Genomic DNA, 16,099 nt, shown 5'->3' on the forward strand with positions numbered 1-16,099 from the left:
AACACCACGCTACCTACTGCCACAGAACGCATGTCTAGTCTAACCTCCAAACTGTTGCTCCACTATCTCCCCCTCTCCTTCACTGTCCCTTTCCCCCATCCTTCTCTCTCTCCCCCCTCTCACCATCCTTCTTTCCCCCCCTCTCTCCCCCCTCTCCTCTCTCACCATCCCTCCTCTCACTACTCCCCTCCCCCCCTCTTTCTTCCCCTCCCCCTCTTTCTTCCCCCCTCTCCTTCCCATCCCTTCCTCACTTGAGTTGCTCTCTGAGATGGCCCCTGTGTTATCCTCACCTGAGTTGCTCTCTGAGATGGCCCCTGGATTATTACTGTTGGGCGTAAGTCCTCCGTCTCGGTGGGGGAGGGAGCACTGGGAGGTGGTGAGCCTGTGGTTGAGCTCACCTCTGGGGGGACCCTGACCTTCCCCGGACCTCCAGCCGCCCCCCGCCCCCGGCAGAACACCCAGACTCTGACTCTTCAACAGGCCCTCCATGTACGGAGAGCACATTAGAGTGGACAGCTGGGAGAGGAAGAGAGGGGGTGGATTAGAGGAGAGAGGGGTACTGTAAGATATGAATACAGGCACAGAAAATGAAGTATAGGGGGAAAAAAGTTCAAGTAAAAACATGGAGAAAAAAAGGAAACAATTTCTGATTGGCAAAGCTGAGAGGTAATGGAAAAGACAAGACATAAGGAATGAGGTAGAGAGATCAGACACTGGAGAGCATATCAGGGATAGGAGCCTGAGACACCAACATACACACAGAGATACAGAGAGAGAGAATGATTGGTGTCTGCTCAACTCTGTGTGTGTGTGTGTGTGTGTGTGTGTGTGTGTGTGTGTGTGTGTGTGTGTGTGTGTGTGTGTGTGTGTCACCTTAACTGTGTTGACAAGGGCCAGCAGACGGGGGTTGTTCTGCTCCACGGCCTCCAGACACTGGAACATGGCCGTCACATGGGGCTCACTCAGCAAAAAGGCCTCCACTGAGAGAGAGAGAGAGAGAGGCAGGGGGAGAGAAAGAGAGAGAGACAGATAGAGAGAGAGAGAGAGAGGCAGACAGATGGAGAGAGAGAGAGAGAGAGGCGCAGACGGAGAGAGAGAGAGGGGCAGGCGGAGAGAGAGAGGCAGTGGGAGAGAGAGAGGAGAGAAAAGGGAGAAAGTCAAGATAAGATAGGGGCAGGGTAAAAATCAATAATACACTCAGTCAATCAACATCTAAGACCCAGAAGATTGATTACATCATTCTTTCATCAAATTTCTATTTGCAAATAGTATTGGTTTGGCTCACTCCCCCACCCACCCTCACTCCTCCACCCACCCACCCTTACTCCCCCACCCACCGACAAGGCAGATTTTTGTTGGGTTCAAATGTCAAATCTGTTTTTTTCTCCCACTCTTACCGTTGTAGTACTTGCTCGTGTGTCCCTGGTGTTTGAGCAGGGGTCGGAGCTGGGCTGACAGCAGGTGGACCTGTAGGCTGTGCAGCAGCCAGCGCTCGGCCTTGTAACCCTCCCCAACACTCTGCAGCCCACTGCTCAGCACAGGCTCCAGCTTACTAAACTACAGGGCCCAGAGAGGGGAGGGAGGTGATGGTAGAGGGAAGGAGAGCGGAAGAGGGAGAAAATAGGAGTATATCGGAGAGAGTGAGGGGAAGTGATGGAATAGGAGGGTAAGGAGGAGGAAAAACAAAAGAGGGAGAATAGATGAGAGGATGAAGGGGAGAAATCAATAGAGACAGAGAGAAAACACTTGAATCAGTTATAGAACCCGTTGCCCTTTATGGTTGTGAGGTCTGGGGCCCGGCTCACCAACCAAGAATTCACTAAATGGGACAAACAACAAAATTGAGAACGCAGAGCAGAATTAGGTCGATATCCGCTAATTATCAAAATCCAGAAAATACCTGTTAAATTTGACAACCATCTAAAAGGAAGCGATTCCCAAACCTTCCATAACAAAGCCATCACCTACAGAGTGATGAACCTGGAGAAGAGTCCCCTAAGCAAGCTGGTCCTGGGGCTCTGTTCACAAACACAAAAACACACCCCACAGCGCCCCAGGAGAGCAACACAATTAGACCCAACCAAATCATAAGAAAACAAAAGATAATTATTTCCAAGGTGTCAAGAAATTAACAAAGAAACAGAGCAAACTAAAATGCTATTTGGCCCTAAACAGAGAGTACACAGTGTCAGAATACCTGACCACTGTGACTGAACCAAACTTAAGGAAAGCTTTGACTACGTACAGACTCAGTGAGCATAGCCTTGCTATTGAGAAAGGCCGCCGTAAGCAGACCTGGCTCTCAAGAGAAGACAGGCTATGTGCCCACTGCCCACAAAATGAGGTGGAAACTGAGCTGCACTTCCTAACCTCCTGCCAAATGTATGACCATATTAAAAGATACATACTTCCCTCAGATTCACAAAGAATTCAAAAACAAATCCTATTTTGATAAATTCCCATATCTACTGGGTGAAATACCACAGTGTGCCATCACAGCAGCAAGATTTGTGACCCGTTGCCACAAGGGCAACCAGTGAAGAACAAACACCATTGTAAATACAACCCATATTTATTTATATTCCCTTTTGTACTTTAACTATTTGCACATCATTACAACACTGTTGTACATTTGAAATGTGGAGAGAGAAACTCACATCAAAGCTCTGCTCACATTACCATTATATAAACAGGTGACCCCTCTCTCTGTGGCTGATCACGGTCTCTCCAGCTGTTTGGTATGTAACAGTAGCCTGGTCTGAGATCTGTTTGGTATGTAACAGTAGCCTGGTCTGAGAACTGTTTGGTATGTAACAGTAGCCTGGTCTGAGAGCTGTTTGGTATGTAACAGTAGCCTGGTCTGAGATCTGTTTGGTATGTAACAGTAGCCTGGTCTGAGAGCTGTTTGGTATGTAACAGTAGCCTGGTCTGAGAGCTGTTTGGTATGTAACAGTAGCCTGGTCTGAGATCTGTTTGTGCCGTCTGTACTAATGTAAAAAGGGCTAGCTGAGATCATTAAGAGAGCAGCAGAGGTTGACAAGGTTGTTGAAGTATGACCCTAGTAAGAAAGTTACTGTGTGAAAGTGTATAGTCATTGTCAGTGCTTCTTCGTAAACTCATTGTCAACCGTGGACCTACCAGTTCAGATTTAGCATCAAATTAGCACCACTACTTAGTGCACTTCTTTTGACCAGGCCTCATAAGGTAGTGCACTAAGTAGTGTGCCAGTTGGGATCCAGCTGATGTCTGTGGTCACAACAAACTGTACTGGATCCACCATAATATACACGGGGTGAATCGTCATTGGAAGGAGATAACGTACCCGTTCTATCTACGAGGCCAGGTGAGGGCTGACGTACCTGTTCTACATGAGAGGCCAGGTGAGGGCTGACGTACCTGTTCTACATGAGAGGCCAGGTGAGGGCTGACGTAGAGGACATACCTGTTCTACATGAGAGGCCAGGTGAGGGCTGACATACCTGTTCTACATGAGAGGCCAGGTGAGGGCTGACATACCTGTTCTACATGAGGCCAGGTGAGGGCTGACGTACCTGTTCTACATGAGAGGCCAGGTGAGGGCTGACGTACCTGTTCTACATGAGAGGCCAGGTGAGGGCTGACGTAGAGGACGTACCTGTTCTACATGAGGGGCCAGGTGAGGGCTGACGTAGAGGACGTACCTGTTCTACATGAGAGGCCAGGTGAGGGCTGACGTACCTGTTCTACATGAGAGGCCAGGTGAGGGCTGACGTAGAGGACGTACATGTTCTACATGAGAGGCCAGGTGACGGCTGACGTAGAGGACGTACCTGTTCTACATGAGAGGCCAGGTGAGGGCTGACGTAGAGGACGTACCTGTTCTACATGAGAGGCCAGGTGAGGGCTGACATACCCGTTCTACATGAGAGGCCAGGTGAGGACTGACATAGCTGTTCTACATGAGAGGCCAGGTGAGGGCTGACAGCTGTTCTACATGAGGCCAGGTGAGGGCTGACATAGCTGTTCTACATGAGAGGCCAGGTGAGGGCTGACGTAGAGGACGTACCTGTTCTACATGAGAGGCCAGGTGAGGGCTGACATACCTGTTCTACATGAGAGGCCAGGTGAGGGCTGACGTACCTGTTCTACATGAGGCCAGGTGAGGGCTGACGTAGAGGACATACCTGTTCTACATGAGAGGCCAGGTGAGGGCTGACATACCTGTTCTACATGAGAGGCCAGGTGAGGGCTGACATACCTGTTCTACATGAGGCCAGGTGAGGGCTGACGTACCTGTTCTACATGAGAGGCCAGGTGAGGGCTGACGTACCTGTTCTACATGAGAGGCCAGGTGAGGGCTGACGTAGAGGACGTACCTGTTCTACATGAGGGGCCAGGTGAAGGCTGACGTAGAGGACGTACCTGTTCTACATGAGAGGCCAGGTGAGGGCTGACGTACCTGTTCTACATGAGAGGCCAGGTGAGGGCTGACGTAGAGGACGTACATGTTCTACATGAGAGGCCAGGTGACGGCTGACGTAGAGGACGTACCTGTTCTACATGAGAGGCCAGGTGAGGGCTGACGTAGAGGACGTACCTGTTCTACATGAGAGGCCAGGTGAGGGCTGACATACCCGTTCTACATGAGAGGCCAGGTGAGGACTGACATAGCTGTTCTACATGAGAGGCCAGGTGAGGGCTGACAGCTGTTCTACATGAGGCCAGGTGAGGGCTGACATAGCTGTTCTACATGAGAGGCCAGGTGAGGGCTGACGTAGAGGACGTACCTGTTCTACATGAGAGGCCAGGTGAGGGCTGACGTACCCGTTCTACATGAGAGGCCAGGTGAGGGCTGACATACATGTTCTACATGAGAGGCCAGGTGAGGGCTGACGTAGAGGACGTACCTGTTCTACATGAGGCCAGGTGAGGGCTGACATACCTGTTCTACATGAGAGGCCAGGTGAGGGCTGACGTAGCGGACACGCCACACAAAGGGCCAATAGTCTTTCTGCTTGTAGTACACCTGCAAAGCAAAACCATCCTTTTACTACAGTACAATGGCATTGGTATGAGGCTTATCTTACAGGATACATTATTTTTATTTGCTAAACAGAATCGGAGAAAAAGCAGTACAATTATGATGTGTTCATTCTCAGCAGCTCTTTTGCACCCTGCCTCAAAGAAGATACAAGGAAGAAAGGCAGAACTTCCATTGAGCAGATGCTCCAGGGCGATAATATGATAAAGAGGCTGGAAAACAGCCAAACAATAGCGCCTTGTGTAAGCCAAGCTTTTCTCCCAAAAAAAACACAAAATGACAAGAGTAGAAGAGTAGTCATTCCCGAGGCCCGACCTGCTCGTGCTTGAGGCCGTGGCTGAGGATGTGGCTCATGTCCTTGTGCAGCCGCTGCAGACCCCCGTAGCGAGACCACACGTTGGGGTTGCTGCTGGACACCAGGCCCTCCACCGTGGTCTTCAGACTAGACAGCAGCTTCCAGTGTTCCCTCCTGGAGGGAGGGAGAGAGAAAGGAGGGAAAACAGAGAGAGAAGTCAGGTTTGAATGAACTCGTGCTCCATCCAAAACACTCAAGAGCAGACAGTTGAGCAGAGAGATAAACGTTTGCATCAAGTGACTGACAGAGAAGAAAACCACGGCCATACAGTCAAATACTGCCATAACAAACAAACTACTGTATCCCATGTATATAGCCTCAGTTAATGTTAATTTATTACATATTTTCTTAACTCTCACTTTTCTTAAAACTGCATTGTTGGTTATTAAGGGCTTGTCAGTAAGCATTTCACTGTAAGGTCTACAACACCTGTTGTATTTGGTGCCTGTGACAAATACCATTTGATTTGCCTGTGCAATGACCCCAAACAAACCATGGTGACTACAAAATACTGGCAGTGCACTACATTTACTGCGCCCAATGAGATGCATTGTACTAGGCTAAGTAGCTATAGTATACTCAGACCATAGACATACTGTGCCTTCGGAAAGTATTCAGACCCCTGGACTTTTCCCACATTTTGTTACGTCGCAGCCTTACTCTAAAATGGATTAAATACATAAAAATCCTCCCCAATCTACACACAATACCCCATAAAGACAAAGCGAAAACAGATTTTTAGACATGTTTGCAAATGTATTAAACTTTAAATACAGAAATTATACTTATTTACATAAGTATTCAGACCCTTTGCTATGAGACTCGAAATTGAGCTCAGGTGCATCCTGTTTCCATTGATCATCCTTGAGATTATTCTGCAACTTGATTGGAGTCTTCCTGTGCTAAATTCAATTGATTGGACATGATTTGGAAAAGCACACACCTGTCTATATAAGGTCCCACAGTTGACAATGCATGCCAGAGCAAAAACCAAGCTATGAGGTCGAAGGAATTGTCCGTAGAGCCCCGAGACAGGATTGTGTGTAGGCACAGATCTGGGCAAGGGTACCAAAACATTTCTGCAGCATTGAAAGTACCCAATAACACAGTGGCCTCCATTATTCTTAAATAGAAGAAGTTTGGAATCACCAAAACTCTTCCAAGAGCTGGCTGCCCGGCCAAATTGAACAATCGGGGGAGAAAGGCCTTGGTCTGGGAGGTGACCAAGAACCCCGATGGTCACTCTGACCGAGCTCCAGAGTTCCTCTGTGGAGATGGGAGAACCTTCCAGAAGGACAACCATCTCTGTAGCACTCCACCAAATAGGCCTTTGTGGTAGAATGGTCTGACGGAAGCCACTCCTCAGTAAAAGGCACATGACAGCCGCTTGGAGTTTGCCAAAAGGCACCTAAAGACTCTCAGACCATGAGAAAATTATTTTCTGGTCTGATGAAACCAAGATTCAACTGTTTGGCCTGAATGCCAATCATCACGTCCGGAGGAAACCTTGCACCATCCCTACGGTGAAGCATGGTGGTGGCATCATCATGCTGTGGTGGTTTTTTCGAGTACGCCTTACTGGTGCAACAGAAAAGCCTCCTGGGGAAGTCATTAATACCGCAGTTAGCCTAGATTTGATTAGCAAAGAAGTGTTTCCTAATGGTTTAGGAAGTAGTAGTCGAATGTCGGTACAACATAGTGACCGTGCAGAGCATCTAAGACACTAGCCCTAGCCTACATAGCCAAGGTGATGTGGGCGACAATCTCCACGGCTAATAGTAAACTCTTAAAACAGTTGACTCCAAGAGTAAATACACTGAGTAAACAAAACATTAAAAACACCTGCTCTTTCCCTGACATAGGTTGACCAGGTGAAAGTGATGATCCCTTAATGATATCATTTGTTAAATCCACTTCAAAATCAGTGTAGATGAAGGGGAGGAGACAGGTTAAAGAATGATTTTTAAGCCTTGAGATGATAGAGACATGGATTGTGTATGTGTACCATTCAGAGGATGAATGGGCAAGACAATATTAAAGTGCCTTTGAACGGGATTTGGTAGTAGGTGCCAGGTTTGTGTCAAGAACTGCAACGCTGCTGTGTTTTTCACACTCAACAGTTTCACGTTTGTATCAAGAATTGTCCACCACCAAAAGGACATCCAGCCAACATGACAACTGTGGGAAGCATTGGAGTCAACATGGGCCAACATCCTTGTGGAACGCTTTCGACACTTTGTAGAGTCTATGCCCTGACAAATTGAGGCTGTTCTGAGGACAAAAAGGGGAGCAACTCAATATTAGGAAGGTGTCCCTAATGTTTGGTGTACTCAGTGTATATTGTTATTCTGAGTGAGTGAATAGAGCTGTGTGTGTTTCCGCTTGCATGGAGAGAGCAGGAGAAACAAAAGTGAAATTGATAGCGAGATAAAAATCAGGCTGACCCCAAAATCCCTTTGGCGCCGCAGCCGTTTTGCAAGCTCCTACCCAACTTCCCTATTTTCTATTTTGTGATTCTTGTGCCATTTATCCTTACTTTATTTTCATGAAATGTAATTCACCGTCATTTCATATAACCGACAAGAGCTTTTGAACATCAGATCGGCAGTTGCATACCCTGACTGCAGCTTCAACTCATTGCCCTGGTCTCTTTATATAATTCCAACAAGAGGAAAATGCTGCCATTACAGAGGCAGAAGAGGGGAGATTAATGCTTAGAGAAAACCGGCCATCTCTTCCCTCCATTCTATTTGCCAATGTACCCAGATTCCAGCTTCAACTTCAAAAGAGGGGGAGTCACTTGATAATAAAACGGAGGACCTCCGATTGAGGATTTGCTACCAACGGGACTCTCGTAACTGCAATATTCTCATGGCTTTCGGACAAGATACCCCCCATGGCTATCCAAGTTGATGGATTCTCCATTCACAGAGCAGACAGGACAGTAGAGTCAAGGAAATCAAGAGGGGGAGGGATTTGCCACTTCCAACCCAAAGGACTGGGTGCTCTCGATCTCCGAGGCCGACGTGAGTAATGTTTTTAAATCAGGAAAACACTCGCAAGGACGGGGGGCCAGGCGTTATTACAGGGCATTTTCTCAGAGCATGGGCATGTCAGCTGGCAGGCATATTCACAGTCTACACTGGCCTCACCCACCTAGATAAGAGGAACACCTACATGACCAAAAATATGTGGACACCTGCTAGTCAAACATCTCATTCCTTAAATCATGGGTATTAATATGGAGTTGGTCCCCCCTTTGCTGCCATAACAGCCTCCACTATTCTGGGAAGGCTTTCCACTAGATGTTGGAACATTGCTGCAGGGTCTAGCCTCCATTCAGCCACAAGAGCATTCGTGTGGTCGGGCATTGATGTTGGGTGATTAGGCCTGGCTTGCAGTTGGCATTCCAGTTCATCCCAAAGGTGTTCGATGGCGTGGAGGTCAGGACTCTGTGCCGGCCAGTCAAGTTCTTCCACACTGACCTCGAAAAAACTATTTCTGTATGGACCTCACTTTGTGCTCAGGGGCATTTTCATGCTGAAACAGGAAAGGGCCTTTCCCAAACTGTTGCCACAAAGTTGAAAGTACAGAAAAGTTTTGATTCTTTGTATGCTGTAGCGTTAAGATTTCCCTTCACTGGAACTAAGGGGCCATGAAAACCATGAAAAATTGCCCCAGACCATTATTCCTCTGCCCCCAACATTACAATTGACATTATGCATTCAGGCAGGAGGCATTCTCCTGGCATCCGCCAAACCCAGATTTGTCCGTCAGACTGCCAGATGGTGAAGCGTGATTCATCACTCCAGAGAACGCGTTTCCACTGCTCCAGTGTCAAATAGTGGCAACGGTTACACCACTCCAGCCACCGCTTGGCAATGCGCATGGTGATCTTAGGCTTGTGTGCGGAAGCTCGGCCATGGAAACCCATTTCATGAAGCTCCCGACTAACAGTTATTGTGCTGACTTTGCTTCCAGAGGCAGTTTGGAACTCGTTAGTTACTATTGCAACCGAGGACATGCGATTTTTACGCGCTACTCACTTAAGCGGTCCTGTTCTGTGAGCTTGTGTAGCCTACCACTTCACGGCTGAGCCGCTGTTGCTTTTGGACGTTAACACTTCACAATAACTGCCCTTACATATGACCGGGGCAGCTCTAGCAGGGCAGAGATTTGACGAACTGACTTTTTGGAAAGGTAGCATCCTATGACAGTGCCATGTTGAAAGTCAGTGAGCTCTTCAATAAGGCCATTCTACTGCCAAGGTTTGTCTATGGAGATTACATGGCCGTGTGTTTCGATTTGATGGGCTGTCCACATACTTTTGTACATATAGTGTATGTGAGAATGCTGCTAATTGTCTACAGCTCAGCATTAAACACCATTGCCCCCTCCAAGCTCGATATCAAGCTTAGGACTCTGGGACTGAACACCACCCTATGCAACTGGATCCTGGACTTCCTGACAGGCCACATCACGTCCGCCACTCTGATCTTCAACACGTGGGCCCCACAGGGGTGTGTGCTTACTCCCCTCCTGTACTCTCTGTTCACCCACGACTGCTTGGCCATACGTGACTCCAAACCCATCAAGTTTCCTGATGACACGACAGTGGTAGGCCTAATCACCAGCGACGATGAGACAGCCTATAGGGAGGAGGTCAGTGACCTGGCAGTGTGGTGCCGGGACAACAACCTCTCCCTCAATATCAGTAAGACCAAGGAGCTGATCGTGGACTACAGGAATAAAATGGGGGGGGGGTGAGCAGGCCACCATAAACATCGAGCGGGTCAAGTTCCTCAGTGTCCAAATCGCTAAGGACTTAAAAATGGTCCACTCACACACAGTCGTGAAGAAGGAGCGACAGTGCCTCTTACCCCTCAGGAAGTTGAAACGGTTTGGCATGTGTCCTAAATCCTCAAAGTTCTAAAGCTGCACTATTGAGAGAAACTTAATTGGCTGCATCACTGCTTGGTATGGCAACAGCATCGCAATTGATTGCATGGCGCTAGGTGGGTAGTGCAGACTAGGGATGAAACGGTTACCAGTTTCACGATAAACCATGGTAAAATTCCCGACGGACCATTTCAAGTTTTAATTATCATTCAAACCGTGTTTGATTACCACGGTTTGAAAAACTCACGGTAAATACTGTCCAGCATCAACCAAAGTTAGCAACAGTATGACACCGGTGCAGCATGCAACGTGGGTTTTGTTTTGTGTGAAAACATGGCGGAAGGCAGTGACAGCGCTCAGGAGATTTTTCAGCCTTGTAAGACAACCAAATCTGAAGTGTGGTCGTATTTTGGGGGTTTTACAAGAGTGCTGAGGGGAAATTAATCAAAAATGGTCACTGTCTGCAGAACATGCAAAAAAATAAAATAAATATATATATATATCGATACCGATTATTGGAGGACCAAAAAAAGCCGATACCGATTAATCGGACGATTTTTTTGCTGTTGTTGTAATAATGACAATTACAACAATACTGAATGAACACTTATTTTAACTTAATATAATACATCAAATCAATTTAGCCTGAAATAAATATAAATGAAACATGTTCAATTTGGTTTAAATAATGCAAAAACAAAGTGTTGGAGAAGAAAGTAAAAGCGCAATATGTGCCATGTAAAAAAGCTAACGTTTAAATTCCTTGCTCAGAACATATGAAAGCTGGTGGTTCCTTTTAACATGAGTCTTCAATATTCCCAGGTAAGAAGTTTTAGGTTGTAGTTATTATAGGAATTATAGGACTATTTCTCTCTATACCATTTGTATTTCATATACCTTTGACTATTGGATGTTCTTATAGGCACTTTAGTATTGCAAGTGTAACAGTATAGCTTCCGTCCCTCTCCTCGCTCCTACCTGGGCTCGAACGAGGAACACATCGACAACAGCCACCCTCGAAGCAGCGTTACCCATGCAGAGCAAGGGGAACAACTACTCCAAGTCTCAGAGCGAGTGACGTTTGAAACGCTATTAGCGCGCACCCCGCTAACCATTTCACATCGGTTACACCAGCCTAATCTCGGGAGTTGATAGGCTTGAAGTCATAAACAGCAGAGCATGATGTGGGGACTTCGGAAAGGGTGAAAATGTAATGGTTTGTCTAACTTGCTAATAGCTTGTCAATAATGTAAACTGAAGCTTTCAGTGTTACCTACACTTGTAAAAACACTACACGTTGTTATGCTGCTGTATGCATTGTGTCTCTGCAGACTCTGTTCGCCCATTGCACACGATAACACGTTATGTAGTTTAGTCTCCCAAACAACATATTTTGTTCATTTAAAATCCGTCAGTTGTCGACTTGGTTGTAAAAGTGTTCCAACAGGAGAAACACTATAGACTCCTATACAAGACTCCTGTATTTATGTCAAGCAGCACCTTGTTTCTTTATGAAGGAGAGAACCGAACATACAATCCTATTTCGTGTTATTTTAATGTCAACACCTGCACATTGGATGTTTACATATGGTTGTATTGTTCTTACATGCACATTGGATGTTTACATATGGTTGGATTGTTCTTACATGCACATTGGATGTTTACATATGGTTGGATTGTTCTTACATGCACATTGGATGTTTACATATGGTTGGATTGTTCTTACATGCACATTGGATGTGTTTGTTATGGTTGTATTGTTCTTACATGCACATTGGATGTGTTTACATATGGTTGGATTGTTCTTACATGCACATTGCATTACTTATGTTGCTTTCACATGCACATTTGATTTGCTTACTTAAGGTTGTGTTCATTAAAACCTGGACTTGGGAAACTTTTACCTCTCATGGCCACATCTTGAATGTTATTATTTTAATGTTTATGCACACAAAAAGTGCATAGTGCTGCTACTTTTATTTGTTGTTTTTCCATATAAAACTTTGTGAAATGATTTCAGTGTCTCAATACTTTTTGAACATTTCCAGCACGTGAACAATACTGCGATAGTACTGATAACCGTGACAGTACTGTTAACCGTGACAGTACTGTTAACCGTGACAGTACTGTTAACCGTGACAGTACTGATAACCGTGACAGTACTGATAACCGTGACAGTACTGATAACCGTGACAGTACTGATAACCGTGACAGTACTGATAACCGTGATCATTTTGGTCACTATTATTGTGACTGAAAATGTTCACTCCATTTTATCTCTAATACGGACAGCCCAGTACACCTCCAGGACCTCTATATCAGGCGGTGTAGACAGCCCAGTACACCTCCAGGACCTCTATATCAGGCGGTGTAGACAGCCCAGTACACCTCCAGGACCTCTATATCAGGCGGTGTAGACAGCCCAGTACACCTCCAGGACCTCTATATCAGGCAGTGTAGACAGCCCAGTACACCTCCAGGACCTCTATATCAGGCGGTGTAGACAGCCCGGTACACCTCCAGGACCTCTATATCAGGTGGTGTAGACAGCCAGGTACACCTCCAGGACCTCTATATCAGGCGGTGTAGACAGCCCAGTACACCTCCAGGACCTCTATATCAGGCGGTGTAGACAGCCCAGTACACCTCCAGGACCTCTATATCAGGCGGTGTAGACAGCCCAGTACACCTCTGGGGCCGAGCTCCCTGCCATCCAGGACCTCTATATCAGGCGGTGTAGACAGCCCAGTACACCTCTGGGGCCGAGCTCCCTGCCATCCAGGACCTCTATATCAGGCGGTGTAGACAGCCCAGTACACCTCCAGGACCTCTATATCAGGCGGTGTAGACAGCCCAGTACACCTCCAGGACCTCTATATCAGGCAGTGTAGACAGCCCAGTACACCTCCAGGACCTCTATATCAGGCGGTGTAGACAGCCCGGTACACCTCCAGGACCTCTATATCAGGTGGTGTAGACAGCCAGGTACACCTCCAGGACCTCTATATCAGGCGGTGTAGACAGCCCAGTACACCTCCAGGACCTCTATATCAGGCGGTGTAGACAGCCCAGTACACCTCCAGGACCTCTATATCAGGCGGTGTAGACAGCCCAGTACACCTCCAGGACCTCTATATCAGGCGGTGTAGACAGCCCAGTACACCTCCAGGACCTCTATATCAGGCAGTGTAGACAGCCCAGTACACCTCCAGGACCTCTATATCAGGTGGTGTAGACAGCCAGGTACACCTCCAGGACCTCTATATCAGGCGGTGTAGACAGCCCAGTACACCTCCAGGACCTCTATATCAGGTGGTGTAGACAGCCAGGTACACCTCCAGGACCTCTATATCAGGCGGTGTAGACAGCCCAGTACACCTCCAGGACCTCTATATCAGGCGGTGTAGACAGCCCAGTACACCTCCAGGACCTCTATATCAGGCGGTGTAGACAGCCCAGTACACCTCTGGGGCCGAGCTCCCTGCCATCCAGGACCTCTATATCAGGCGGTGTAGACAGCCCAGTACACCTCTGGGGCCGAGCTCCCTGCCATCCAGGACCTCTATATCAGGCGGTGTAGACAGCCCAGTACACCACTGGAGCCGAGCTCCCTGCCATCCAGGACCTCTATATCAGGCGGTGTAGACAGCCCAGTACACCTCTGGGGCCGAGCTCCCTGCCATCCAGGGCCTCTATATCAGGCGGTGTAGACAGCCCAGTACACCTCTGGGGCCGAGCTCCCTGCCATCCAGGACCTCTATATCAGGCGGTGTAGACAGCCCAGTACACCTCTGGGGCCGAGCTCCCTGCCATCCAGGACCTCTATATCAGGCAGTGTAGACAGCCCAGTACACCTCCAGGACCTCTATATCAGGCGGTGTAGACAGCCCAGTACACCACTGGGGCCGAGCTCCCTGCCATCCAGGACCTCTATATCAGGCGGTGTAGACAGCCCAGTACACCACTGGAGCCGAGCTCCCTGCCATCCAGGACCTCTATATCAGGCGGTGTAGACAGCCCAGTACACCTCTGGGGCCGAGCTCCCTGCCATCCAGGGCCTCTATATCAGGCGGTGTAGACAGCCCAGTACACCTCTGGGGCCGAGCTCCCTGCCATCCAGGACCTCTATATCAGGCGGTGTAGACAGCCCAGTACACCTCTGGGGCCGAGCTCCCTGCCATCCAGGACCTCTATATCAGGCAGTGTAGACAGCCCAGTACACCTCCAGGACCTCTATATCAGGCGGTGTAGACAGCCCAGTACACCACTGGGGCCGAGCTCCCTGCCATCCAGGACCTCTATATCAGGCGGTGTGAAAGGAAGGCCCGGAATACCGTCAGGCACCCAAGCCATAGACTTATCTCTGTTTCCGTACAGTAAGCGGCACCGGTGCATCAAGTCTGACACCAAGACGCTCCTGAACAGCTGCTATCCCCAAGCCATAAGACTGCTAAATAGCTAACAGGACGGCTACTGAGTTGACCTTCGTATTTATTTTTTTAAATTGCACACTCACGTTAACACACACACATAACATGCACACACATTTATACTCACTCTACACACACGCATTCACATACAATCATCATTTAGATGATGCTACTCTGTTTATCATATATCCTGATGCCTAGTCACCTTTATCCCTATACACATTTACCTCCATTACTCCAGTATCCCTCCTGTACATTGTTAATATGGTACTGAAACTGACCCTGTATATAGTCAGCTTACCCCTATACATCTCTACCGCTATAGTATCCCTGCACATTGTTAATATGGTACTGACCCTGTATATAGTCACCTTTACCCCTATACATATCTACCTCTGTAGTATCCCTGCACATTGTTAATATGGTACTGGAACTGACCCTGTATATAGTCACCTTACCCCTATACATCTCTACCTCCATCACTACAGTATCCCTGCACATTGTTAATATGGAACTGACCATGGAACTGACCCTGTATATAGTCACCTTACCCCTATACATATCTACCCCCATCACTCCAGTATCCCTACACATTGTTAATATGGAACTGACCCTGTATATAGTCACCTTTACCCCTATACATATGTACCTCCATTACTCCAGTATCCCTACACATTGTTAATATGGAACTGACCCTGTATATAGTCACCTTTACCCCTATACATATCTACCTCTGTAGTATCCCTGCACATTGTTAATATGGAACTGACCCTGTATATAGTCACCTTTACCCCTATACATATGTACCTCCATTACTCCAGTATCCCTACACATTGTTAATATGGAACTGACCCTGTATATAGTCACCTTACCCCTATACATATCTACCTCTACCACTACAGTATCCCTACACATTGTTAATATGGAACTGACCCTGTATATAGTCACCTTTACCCCTATACATATGTACCTCCATTACTCCAGTATCCCTACACATTGTTAATATGGAACTGACCCTGTATGTATATTCTTACTTTCTCGTGTTCTACTTATTTCTATTTCTTGTGTGTTTTTGTTCTACCTTGTTATTTTTGGTTCTATATTGATTACTGCGTTGTTGGGTTTGGAGGTTGCAAGAAAAGGCATTTCACTGTTACTCGTGACATTAAAACTTGAGACACAACAGACAATGTCCAAGCTCATTTCCAGGACTTCCTTCTTTTTCCTCAAGTCAGCAGCTACTGTAGCTGGAACTGATACAGTTCGTTCCCCACACACTACGACCACACCAGGGATTCTGTTAGGAAAATGTGGCACCGGACATTTTAAATTAAACGGATATTTGAGAAATTTACCAGACCCATATGCATTGGGTGCGTAACCTGATTTGGGCGT

General features: G+C 47.3%; 1 protein-coding gene across 1 annotated transcript in view; it reads right to left on the bottom strand.

The window, feature by feature from the left end:
* The window catches only part of LOC120053614 (run domain Beclin-1-interacting and cysteine-rich domain-containing protein-like), a 55,571-nt gene that overhangs the window by 29,361 nt on the left and 10,111 nt on the right, over positions 1-16,099 (bottom strand). The window contains exons 2-6 of the mRNA XM_039000755.1: positions 5,336-5,489; positions 4,922-5,005; positions 1,398-1,557; positions 874-980; positions 291-516 (exon numbers count right to left, since the gene is read on the bottom strand). Of these exons, the coding sequence (XP_038856683.1) occupies positions 291-516; positions 874-980; positions 1,398-1,557; positions 4,922-5,005; positions 5,336-5,489 (731 nt within the window). The remainder of the gene's footprint in view (positions 1-290; positions 517-873; positions 981-1,397; positions 1,558-4,921; positions 5,006-5,335; positions 5,490-16,099) is intronic.

The sequence above is a fragment of the Salvelinus namaycush genome, chromosome 9 (genome assembly GCF_016432855.1).
Source record: "Salvelinus namaycush isolate Seneca chromosome 9, SaNama_1.0, whole genome shotgun sequence".
In the NCBI taxonomy this organism is placed as follows: Eukaryota; Metazoa; Chordata; class Actinopteri; order Salmoniformes; family Salmonidae; genus Salvelinus; species Salvelinus namaycush.